Source organism: Heterodontus francisci, chromosome 36 (assembly GCF_036365525.1).
Source record: "Heterodontus francisci isolate sHetFra1 chromosome 36, sHetFra1.hap1, whole genome shotgun sequence".
In the NCBI taxonomy this organism is placed as follows: domain Eukaryota; kingdom Metazoa; phylum Chordata; class Chondrichthyes; order Heterodontiformes; family Heterodontidae; genus Heterodontus; species Heterodontus francisci.
In genome coordinates, this window is record NC_090406.1 from 3,570,037 (window position 1) to 3,582,174 (window position 12,138).

At 48.2% G+C, this 12,138-nt stretch overlaps 1 protein-coding gene across 1 annotated transcript in view; it reads left to right on the forward strand.

Moving 5' to 3' along the window:
* Positions 1 to 12,138, forward strand: part of LOC137351331 (unconventional myosin-IXb-like) — a 146,308-nt gene that overhangs the window by 113,383 nt on the left and 20,787 nt on the right. The window contains 5 exon segments of the mRNA XM_068015768.1: positions 1,096 to 1,183; positions 4,366 to 4,472; positions 6,775 to 6,911; positions 10,623 to 10,840; positions 11,214 to 11,321. Of these exon segments, the coding sequence (XP_067871869.1) occupies positions 1,096 to 1,183; positions 4,366 to 4,472; positions 6,775 to 6,911; positions 10,623 to 10,840; positions 11,214 to 11,321 (658 nt within the window).

The window sequence follows — 12,138 nt, forward strand, 5'->3', positions numbered from 1 at the left end:
TCTCCCCCCCCTCACTCTCTCTCTCTCCCCCCCCTCACTCCCTCTCTCTCCCCCCCCTCACTCTCTCTCTCTCCCCCCCCCTCACTCTCTCTCTCTCCCCCCCCTCACTCTCTCTCTCCCCCCCCTCACTCTCTCTCTCCCCCGCCCTCACTCTCTCTCTCCCCCCCCTCACTCTCTCTCTCCCCCCCCTCACTCTCTCTCTCCCCCCCTCACTCTCTCTCTCCCCCCCTCACTCTCTCTCTCCCCCCCTCACTCTCTCTCTCCCCCCCTCACTCTCTCTCCCCCCCTCACTCTCTCTCTCCCCCCCCTCACTCTCTCTCCCCCCCCTCACTCTCTCTCCCCCCCTCACTCTCTCTCCCCCTCACTCTCTCTCCCCCCCTCACTCTCTCTCCCCCCCTCACTCTCTCTCCCCCCCTCACTCTCTCTCCCCCCCCTCACTCTCTCTCCCCCCCTCACTCTCTCTCCCCCCCCCCCTCACTCTCTCTCCCCCCCCCTCACTCTCTCTCTCCCCCCCCTCACTCTCTCTCTCTCCCCCCCCTCACTCTCTCTCTCTCCCCCCCTCACTCTCTCTCTCTCCCCCCCCTCACTCTCTCTCTCTCCCCCCCCTCACTCTCTCTCTCTCCCCCCCCTCACTCTCTCTCTCTCCCCCCCTCACTCTCTCTCTCTCCCCCCCCTCACTCTCTCTCTCTCCCCCCCCTCACTCTCTCTCTCTCCCCCCCCTCACTCTCTCTCTCTCCCCCCCTCACTCTCTCTCTCTCCCCCCCTCACTCTCTCTCTCTCCCCCCCTCACTCTCTCTCTCTCTCCCCCCCTCACTCTCTCTCTCTCCCCCCCTCACTCTCTCTCTCCCCCCCCCTCACTCTCTCTCTCCCCCCCCTCACTCTCTCCCCCCCCTCACTCTCTCTCTCTCTCCCCCCCCCCCTCACTCTCTCTCTCTCCCCCCCCCCTCACTCTCTCTCTCTCCCCCCCCTCACTCTCTCTCTCTCCCCCCCCCCCTCACTCTCTCTCTCTCTCTCTCTCTTTGTCCCCTGCTCCTCCCCTTCCCCCCACTTTCTCTCTATTTCACCCCCACCTCACCCCTGCTGATTTCCTCACAGAAACAAAGAGATTTCTTCAGAGGAGGGAGGTTTGCTGCAGAACTTGATCTTTTCTCCGGATGTTTTCACTGAGACCCTTTCGAAGGAGGTAGGTGGGGACTCCCCCTCCCACTTTGTCTATGTGTTGGGTTGCAGTTGATGTTGAGATGTGATCCAGATTTTGTGGGAAAAGTGGATCATCTGCGGAGCATTAATTTAGTTACAAACTCCTGGTGTGAGTGGAAACCTGGCATCTCGCAGTCTCCAGGCTGCCTGTTGTGGTGCTGAGATATTGGATCAATCTGTGTGCAGCGTGAGCTGAGCAGCAGAGCTCAGTCACACAGAACAACCCAGAATGTGGCCACAACTCCTGCTGAGTTTTTGATGCTCCCTCCCAACTTGCAATGATGTTGTCTCTGTCTTTCTAGAGTGACATATTGGTTTGTGGGTGTGAGCAGGGTGCAAGTGCGTGTATTCTGACCCACACCAGTGTACGTTCTTGTTCTCGTACACACAGACACACACACAGACACACACACACACAGACTCAGACAGACACACACAGACTCAGAGACACACACACACACACACACACAGACTCACTCCATGTGTTCAAACTCACTATCAGTCACTCTGGGTCAGTGTGTGCACACTCACACAAAGATCAATATACACCCCGGACCAGGGCTGACCATTAGACCTTGGCCCTGATCATTCAGTCTCTGTTCTCTTTGTCTCAGCGGATGGAATTTGTGTTCCTGGAGAAGGAGATCGACAGTCGAATAGTGAAACACAGACTCTGACCAGAGTGGGACCAATGAGGCCCAGAGTGGGACCAATTATTTCCTCTCTCTGAACTGTCTTGTGTTTACTCTCACAACCCAGTCCGCAAGAATGAAACATAAACTCTTCCAGAATATTCCTTACACACACCGTTCACCTGCACTCAGGAGCCTCTGGTCACTGTCCGCCGACTCTGCTCACCATCTGTGTTGACGGTTCCTGACATTAACGCAACCCATTACGATCTCCCTATTACATGAAACCCATCAGCCAACCACCGTTGCATGTGGCTGACCTGCTCACTGATTGGGGGGAGTTGGGGCGGTGAGGGGGAGGCAGAGAGCGGAGTGGGGTAGGGGAGGGAGTGGTTTCCCGCTGGTTGGAACATTGAGCTGCTGGCGTGGACCCACTGATGTGTGGTTCTGTTTCACTCTGGATGAATCACGTGGTGGGGGGTATGAGCTGAGCAGCTGTAAGGACTGTAGCATGCATTTCCCTGGGGGAGGGGAGAGCTGTACCGTCGCACTCAGTCAGCGCCCTTCACTCTGTTTTGAGTTTTGACAGTTTTATTGCAGATGGCCTTGCCTTTTAATTTAGCTCATTCCTGTGATTGCACTGGAATAGCTTCCAGTTGTGGGCCCCTCTCGTATCCTTTGACTGGTGTCAGACCTGGGAATGTGTTGAGAGAGAGAGCTCAGTGCCTGTCTTGTGGGTTGCCGTGACTATTTTCTCCTCGCTAAAATTCAGTGAGATTGGCGACGCTTCAGAAAAGATCCCAACACCGTCATAGATTGGTTTCATTACTGGAGGCGTGCAGAGCCACATCTGTGCTGTGGTTTTGTTGGGTGCGCAGCCAGTGTAGTTCCCTGGTGATAAAGGAACCTTATTCCCCACCTCCCCACCCCCCCCCCCACCCACAACCATCCCTATCCTAATCAGCTAGGGTTCCTGCTCCTGACCACCACCTGTTAACTCCCACTGGAAGCAGTGTTGGGAAGAATCACATGAGGAGAGACTGGAGAAGCTGGGATTGTTCTCCTTAGAGGAGAGAAGGTTAAGGAGAGATTTAATGGAGGTGTTCAAAATCATGAGGAATTTTGAGAGAGTCAAAAAGGAGAAATTGTTCCCAGTGGCGGGAGGGTCAGTAACCAGAGGGACACAGATTTAACAATTGGCAAAAGAACCAGTGGTGACATGAGAAAATATTTATTTACGCAGTGAGTTGTTGTGATCTGCAATACGCTGCCTGAAAGGGTGGTGGAAGCAGATTCAATAGTAACTTTCAAAAGGGAATTGGATAAATATCTGAAGGGGAAAAATTTACAAGGCTATGGAGAAAGAGCAGGGGGGTGGGGGCTGGGGAGTGGGTCCAATTGGATAGCCAAAGAGCCAGCAGAAGCATGATGGGCTGAATGTCCTCCATCTGTGTTGTCATTCTATGCACCACATCTCCCCACCCACCTGCCCAGCGCAGTCTGTGCTGGTCTCGGCCTCTGTGCCCCTGGAATAAGGAAGGAGGGAAATCCGCCCGGGTTCCTGGTCCTGGTCATCATCTGCTGGCTCCTGCTGGAAGCTCCTGCTTGATGACCGGCTCGGACATGATGTGACATTCCCTGTCAATGCACAGACTCACTCAAGGCGTGGCCGCTTGGGTGATAGGGGTCAGAGTTTGTTCAATAACTTCACCTTTATCTCTAAACTTTAACCTCTCCTTCAGGTGTCACAGTCTGGGCCCTGGAGATGCTGGATGGATCTGATTCAGGAGAGTCTGGAGTGCCTCAACCCCAGTAGCACTTTCCCCCTTTAATCCAGAACCCCAGTTTCGCAAAGCAGTCATGGGCGGGACCCCGAGGAAAGGGTTGATGTTGGGGATCCCCAAGGCAACTCCTGGCAAGGACACCTCGGCTTTAACCCTTGAACTACGATTGCTCTCTGAATCATCTCCACATTCAATGCAGCATATTTAGCATTTCCAATCCCGGACGGGACATCAATCAGCCTTTAAATCTCTCCTTGCAAAGGGACAGCCTGTAATCTCCATTTCTGGTAATGCAGAGTTTAGTGCCAAGTGAGATTCCTTGTGGACAGGTGTAAAATAATCAGGAACCTTTGAAGCAGATTAAGGTAAAAAGAGGGAGGATGGGGGTGGGATCAGGGGAGAGACTGAGAGACACAATTGTGAGTAGCTGCCTGTGCACCAGCCCCTGGAGGGGAGACTGTCAGTGATGGACAGCCCCAAGAACGGTTATCCCGCGCTGGATTGTCTCACTCCTGGTCTGGCTCTGAGATTGCTGGTCTGTACTGAAACACATACAAACTTCCTCCCCCTCACTGAGAAACAATTGCTTTTGTTTTTATTTAATTAAAACAGAATTTATGGTCCTTACTGGGTTTTTACTTGGATGTAATTTTTCCTAAAAGGTCTCTCTCTCTCCAATCTTTCATCTGCCTTCACTCTCTTCTCCTGCCTTTTGCCCTTCCCCCGCTCTCCTCCCTCCCTCTCTCTAGATGCCAATGAATGGGCTGCAAGATGGCGACAGAACACCAACAAAACCGTCGGCACAGAAGAAAACATCTCAGGAGCTGGATCCCATGCAGAGTCTCGAATCTCCCAAGTATGTCCGACCCTCACTCCACGAGAGCCCTGGGTCTGAGCTCCAGTCTGTTCTGGCACACTGCAAATTTTTTCTTTATTCTTTCATGGGATGTAGGCATTACTGACGAGACCAGCATTTGTTGCCCATCCCAATTGCCCTTTGGCTTGCTATACCATTTCAGAGGGCAGTTCAGAGTTAACCACATTGCTGTGGGTCTGGAGTCACATGTAGGCCAGACCAGGTAAGGACAGCAGATTTCCTTCCCTAAAGGGACATTTCGTAAACCAGATGGGTTTTTATGACAATCGATGACGTTTTCATTTCCCCATTACTGAGACTAGCTTTTAATTCCAGACTTTTATTAATTAATTGAATTTAAATTCCACCAACTGCCATGGTGGGATTTGAACCAGTGTCCCCAGAGCATTAGCCTGGGCCTCTGAATTACTAGTTCAGCATCATTACCCCTAGGCCACCGTCTCCCCCAGTGCCCCAATGCCCCTGAGTGAGGCATGGGCAGAAAGGGGCGATGTCACATCAGTCACGAGTCCTGCCTCTGATCGTTGTCCACAGACACAGGCTGGGAAGCGATTGAGCATCAGATGAGACGGCAGAAGGTTCTCTGGAAGTGTATTGCCACACGACTCAACATCTTTTGGGTAGTGAGGGGTGGGGGAACAGAGCACCTTCTGGGAAAGCCTCCTCACCCGGCTTTAACTGGCTGGAGGTGCTGTCAGCGTGAAAAAGCCAACCTCTCTGTGATATTTGCTCTGGTCAGCAGGCATGATATATGATTGTAATGAGTCAAGCTATTGGACCAGGAGTACTTTGGCTGGGTCGGTGGGGGAGTGGGCCGAGGGTGGTATTTTCCATTTATACTTTGCACTCAGGGCAATGAGATCTCACTGTGGGAGTGAGTAATTGCTGAGATGTTGGCAGGAGATTAGAATGTTAATGTTGTGAGATGGGGAGGTGGCAACTTGTGCCAAGGTTGAGCTTTGAGGAAACATAGGGGCAGGAAGTGCCTGGAGCTCTAGACCAGAATCTGTTGGTGGGGGGAGGTGATAGTGGTGGGATGGGGCTGGGGGAAATGGGTACCGGGGGTTTAACTGAGTGTGAATCAAGCTGTAACAAAAACAAGAAATGCTGGATTCACTCAGCAGGTCTGGCAGCATCTGTGGAAAGAGAAGCAGGGTTAACGTTTCGGGTCAGTGACCCTTCTTCGGAACTGACAAATATTAGAAAAGTCACAGATTATAAACAAGTGAGGTGGGGGTTGGGCAAGAGATAACAAAGGAGAAGGTGCAGATTGGACCAGGCCACATAGCTGACCAAAAGGTCACGGAGCAAAGGCAAACAATATGTTAATGGTGTGTTGAAAGACAAAGCATTAGTACAGATTAGGTGTGAATATACTGAATATTGAACATCAGCAAGTGCAAACCTGAAGAAAAACAACCTGAAAAAAACAGTGGGTAAGCAAACTGAACAAACTAAGATGAAATGAAATAAATGCAAAAAAAGATTGTAAAAAATGTAAAAAGGAATGCAAAAAAAAAAGGAAGACAAAATAACTAAAAATGACTAAAAATGAAAGTAAAGTGGGGGGCTGTCATGCTCTGAAATTATTGAACTCAATGTTCAGTCCGGCAGGCTGTAGTGTGCCTAATCGGTAGATGAGATGCTGTTCCTCGAGCTTGCGTTGATGTTCACTGGAACACTGCAGCAATCCCAGGACAGAGATGTGAGCATGAGAGCAGGGGGGAGTGTTGAAATGGCAAGCAACCGGAAGCTCAGGGTCCTGCTTGCGGACTGAGCGGAGATGTTCCGCATCTGATGTTCAATATTCAGTATATTCACACCTAATCTGTACTAATGCTTTGTCTTTCAACACACCATTAACATATTGTTTGCCTTTGCTCCGTGACCTTTTGGTCAGCTATGTGGCCTGGTCCAATCTGCACCTTCTCCTTTGTTATCTCTTGCCCAACCCCCACCTCACTTGTTTATAATCTGTGACTTTTCTAATATTTGTCAGTTCCGAAGAAGGGTCACTGACCCGAAACGTTAACTCTGCTTCTCTTTCCACAGATGCTGCCAGACCTGCTGAGTGAATCCAGCATTTCTTGTTTTTGTTTCAGATTTCCAGCATCCGCAGTATTTTGCTTTTATTTTAGTGAATCAAGCTGTGATGGTTCTGATTTGGTTGGACTCTAACTCGGTATATGCCCTGACACTCGCTTCAAGTTGAGGTGGTTTTTGCTAGATGACTTCTTATGTTTACAGATTTTCACTCCCCGCCCTCTCTGTTCCTGTGCAGGTCTTTGTACCGCGGTCCATTACGGAGATTTCTTGGGAAGAGACAAGCCGAGAAAAAGTCTTCGAAGGAGCTGTCGCAGACACCGGAAGAGACCCCTCCAAACCTAGTTCTCGATGTACTAAAGAGCTTCGGAGAAAGTGAGTTTTCTCACTTCCTCTGTGAAGAGGAATGCCTTCATTTCCTCTCAATCCTTTGCCAATTATTTTAAATCTATAGCTAAAATAAAACTAAAAGTAAAACCATACAAAAATGCTAAAAAAGAGATCCTGCCCAATGGGAAAGATGCAAAGAACAGCATATATTAGGAAAAAGAGGATGTACTAATTTCTTTCAGTTCCTCATTTTTTTTTTAGAAATCCCTTCGTTCCCTAGTATTTCTGGGAGATTTTCTGTCTTCCTTCCTGAAGACAGACACAAAGTCTCACCACCATTTCCTCATTCTCCACCACAAACTCTCCTGTCTCTGCCTGCAATGGCCCACATTCATCCTTTCCTTTTCACATACCTAAAGTAGCTTTTACAATCTGCCTTTATGTTTCTAGCTAGCTTGCATTCATAATTTCTTTTCCCTTTCTTTATCAGTTCCTTGGTCCTCTTCTGTTGGACTCTAAATTGCTCCCAATCCTCGGGCTTACCCCTTTTTCTGGTGACCTTACATACCACTTCCTTTGACCTAATGCAATCTTTAACTTTTTTTGTTAGCCACGGTTGATTCATCTTTCCTGTTGGGATTTTGTGTCTTAGAGGAATGTATATTTGTTGTAAACCGTGTAATAATTCTCTAAATACTAGCCAATGCTTTTAATGTATTTTCCCAATTCACCATAGTCAACGTGCCCCTCATACCTTCATAATTTCCTTTGTTCAGATTTAAGACCCTAATTTCAGAATTAACTATATCTCTTTCAAACTTAATGTAGAATTCTATTATACAGTGGTCACTATTTCCTAGTGGCTCCTTCACAGCAAAGTCATTAATTAGCCCTTTCTCATTACTTAATACTAAATGTAAAATAGCCCAATCCCTAGTTGGTTCTTCAACATACTGCTCCATCTCGTACACACTCCAGGAATTCATCCTCCATAGCATTAGTGCTAATTAGGTTTACCCAATCTATATGTAAATTGAAGTCACCCATTATTACTGTATTGCCCATGCTACATGCAGCTCTAATTTCCTGATTTATACTGTCTCCAACATTACCACTACAGTTTGATGATAAGGTTGTTCAGCTACAAGCACGAATTGCCATGTGGGAATATGATGTAGTGGCAATAACAGAACATGACTTAAAAATGGTGAGGACTGGACACTTAATATGCAAGGATATAAAGTGTTCAGAAAAGATAGGGAAGGAAAAAGGTGAGGTGGGATGGCAGTACTGATCAGGGAAGATATTGTTGTGTTGGAAAGAGAGGATGTCCTTGAGAGGGCAAAGACAGAATCCATTTGGTTAGAGTTGAGAAGCAAAAAAGGTATGATCATGCTACTGGGGGTATTCTATAGGCCTCCATATAGTGAGAGAGAGATGGAGGAGCAAATCTGCAGGGAAATCATGGCGGAGCAGGCTTGAGGGGCCAAATGGCCTATTCCTGTTCTTATTTCTTCTGTTAACTATAGAGTGGTGATATTGGGGGACTTTAATTACCCAAATATCGATTGGGCTAATTTTAGAGTAAAGGGTAATGGAGGGGGAGGAATTTCTGAAATGTGTTCAGGAGAACTTCTTTGACCAGTATGCATAGAAACATAGAAAATAGGAGCAGGAGTAGGCCATCCGGCCCTTGGAGCCTGTTCCACCATTCATTATGATCATGGCTGATCATCCAACTCAGTTCCCGCTTTCGCCCCATACCCTTTGATCCCTTTAGACCCAAGAGCTATATCTAACTCCTTCTTGAAAACATGCAATGTTTTGGCCTCAACTGCTTTCTGTAGGAGCGAATTCCACAGGCTCCACTCACTGGGTGAAGGAATTTCTCCTCATCTCAGTCCTGAAAGGTTTACCCCGTATCCTTAGACTATGACTCCTGGCTCTGGACTCCCCCGCCATTGGGAACATCCTTCCTGCCTCTACCCTGTCAAGTCCTGTTAGAATTTTATAGGTTTCTATGAGATCCCCCCTCACTCTTCTGAACTCCAGCAAATATAATCCTAACCGACTCAATCTCTCCTCATACGTCAGTCCCACCATCCCAGGAATCATTCTGATGAACCTTCGCTGCACTCCCTCTATAGCAAGAATGTCCTTCCTCAGATAAGGAGACTAAAACTGCACACAATATTCCAGGTATTCTCGGTCCAACTAGAAAGCAGACATTGCTGGATCTGGTGCTAGGGAATGAAGTGGGACAAGTGGACCAGGTTTCTGTGGGTGACCACTTGGGTAAGAGTGATCATGTTATCATAAGGTTTATATTAATAATGGAGAAGAGCAAGGAACAATTTAAAGTAGAACTTCTGAATTGGAAAAGGGTTAACTTTGATGGGATGAGAAAGAATCTGGTCAGGGTAAAAAGGAGCTAAAGAGTGATGGGAAAAACTGTAATGTAACAATGGGTTATCTTTAAGGAGATGTTTCAGGTACAGGCTAGGTACATTTCAACCAGGGCGAAAGATAAGGGAACCAAAGCCAGGGCTCGTTGGATGATGAGGGAGTCAGAGAAAATGATGAAACAAAAAAAGAGGGTGTATGCTGTATGTCAGGTGAATTCTTCAAGCAAGAAACAGGCCAAATACAATAAGTTGAGAGAGGAAATGAAGAAGAAATTATGACTGGCAAAGAGAGAATAAGAGAATAGAATGTCAGTTAACATAAAAGAGAACCCAAAAATCTTCTACCAGCATGTACATAGTAGGTGGGTCATAAGAGGTGAGGTGGGCCTATTAAGGACAAAGATGGTGCTATATGCTGAGAGGCGCAGGGCAAGGCTAGAATACTTCATGAGTACTTTGTATCAGAAGGAAAACGATGCTGACAAAATATCGTTAGAAGTGGAGATAATAGAGGTAATGGTTTGGGTGGCAGGATGTAGTTGAGAGGCTGGGTATGCTTAGAGTGGATAAGTCACCTGGTCCGGATGGTTTACATCCCAGGTTGCTAAATGAAGTGGGGTGGAGATAGTGGAAAGGCTTGCCATAATCTTCCAATCCCCAGATAGGAGGGAGGTGCCAGAGGATTAGACAGTAAAGCTCTGATACCTTTTCTAAAATGTGGTCCCCAGAATTGGCACAATGCTGTAGCTGAGGCCTAACCAGTGATTTGTAACAGTTAAGTATAATTTCCTTGTTTCTGTATTCATTGCCCCTATCCACAAAGTCAAGCATCCCAAATACTTTAACAGCTTTATCATGGAATCCTTGCTGTCAGTCCCGTTCTATCCAGTGTCCGTGTTTGATTATTCTGATATTGATCTCTTACTTGCATCCTTCCCTCTGTCTGTGCATTCTGTTAAAATCTATAGCACCCACCACCCCCCCCAGCAGATTTCCTTCCTACAATGCCATTATTTCCTGAGTCCGATCTGTGAAACTGCTCCAGAACAGGAAGTGAAATTCACGTGGGCAGCATTTCCCCAAACACAGTACAAGTTATGTCAGATCGGTGACTCGGTGGTGATGATATCGGCTCTACCCAGAAGGCAAGTCTCATTGACCCTTCACCCTCATTTCTCATAGGCCAAGTCCTGAGCAGTGTTAGGTGGGGATAAACTATAACTCAAATGATGGGGATAAAACAGAGATAAATAAACGCAAAAGTTGTGAATTTGCTGATGGAGAAATATTTCCTCGCGTTTTCACTGGGTTTTAAACGGTGCTGGTTAAATAGCCACTGCTTTCTCTGCAGAACCGGAGTTGGGGAAATCTGCTACCTTCCCCATGGCTCAATCCATCCACTACCCGTATCCAGAGCCGGCCAAAGAGCATGCAACTAAAGTGAAGCGAACACGCAGCATTAAAATCAGTAATGCTACCACAGTGTCTGAGCAGTGGGGTGCTCACATGGGCCGGAAAATCACCAATGCCAACGAACTGAAAAATCTGGATGAGTTTCTACTGAACAAGGTGAGCCGTGGATTGTTGATGACTGACTGACAACAGTGGGATTGTCTTCCCACCTCTCAATCCCATCGTCTGCCAGAGTCATAATCTGTCCATCAGGTCTTTTTCTTCCTCTCCCTCCTCTTGTGTGAATGCTCTCTCTCTCTCTAACTTATTCAGTCTCTAGCTCATAATCGCTCGCTCTCTTTCTCCATTGCTCATTCTCTCTACAATTCCATCACTCTTTCCTCCTCTAACATTCATGCTTCTGCTTTCCCCGTACACACACTCTCTTACCCCGCCCCTCCTGCCGTCCCTCCTCTCTCTCTCTGTCTCATTTTGTCTGTGGTGGTGATTCGTGCTTTCCCTGTAATGATCTGCATTATTTCATTGCCAGGTGAATGACCTCAATTCTCGTGATTCCCAGGAATCGAATATCGAGACTTTATTCATCAGTGTGACCGAGAAATTCCGACTGACTCTCAAAAGCATGTACCCCGTCCACGTGAGTATGATCTGTTGATCCCCTTAAAGGGGGCTGTGTCAGCACTGTAGCTGTGGGGGACCATGGGTTATGGGAATCTCCATGTACTGACTCTCACTGGGGTACAGGTTCCACACACACTGACTCTTCCTGGGGTACGGGTTCCACACACACTGACTCTCGCTGGGGTACAGGTTCCACACACACTGACTCTTACTGGGCTACAGGTTCCACACACACTGACTCTCACTGGGGTACAGGTTCCACACACACTGACTCTTACTGGGGTACAGGTTCCACACACACTGACTCTCACTGGAGTACGGGTTCCACACACACTGACTCTCACTGGGGTACGGGTCCCACACACACTGACTCTCACTGGGGTACGGGTCCCACACACACTGACTCTCACTGGGGTACGGGTTCCACACACACTGACTCTTACTGGGGTACAGGTTCCACACACACTGACTCTCACTGGGGTACGGGTTCCACACACACTGACTCTCACTGGGGTATGGCTTCCACACACACTGACTCTCACTGGGGTACGGGTTCCACACACACTGACTCTCGCTGGGGTACAGGTTCCACACACACTGACTCTTACTGGGGTACAGGTTCCACACACACTGACTCTCACTGGGGTACAGGTTCCACACACACTGACTCTTACTGGGGTACAGGTTCCACACACACTGACTCTTACTGGGGTACGGGTTCCACACACACTGACTCTCACTGGAGTACGGGTTCCACACGCACTGATTCTCGCTGGGGTACGGGTTCCACACACACTGACTCTTACTGGGGTACGGGTTCCACACACACTGAC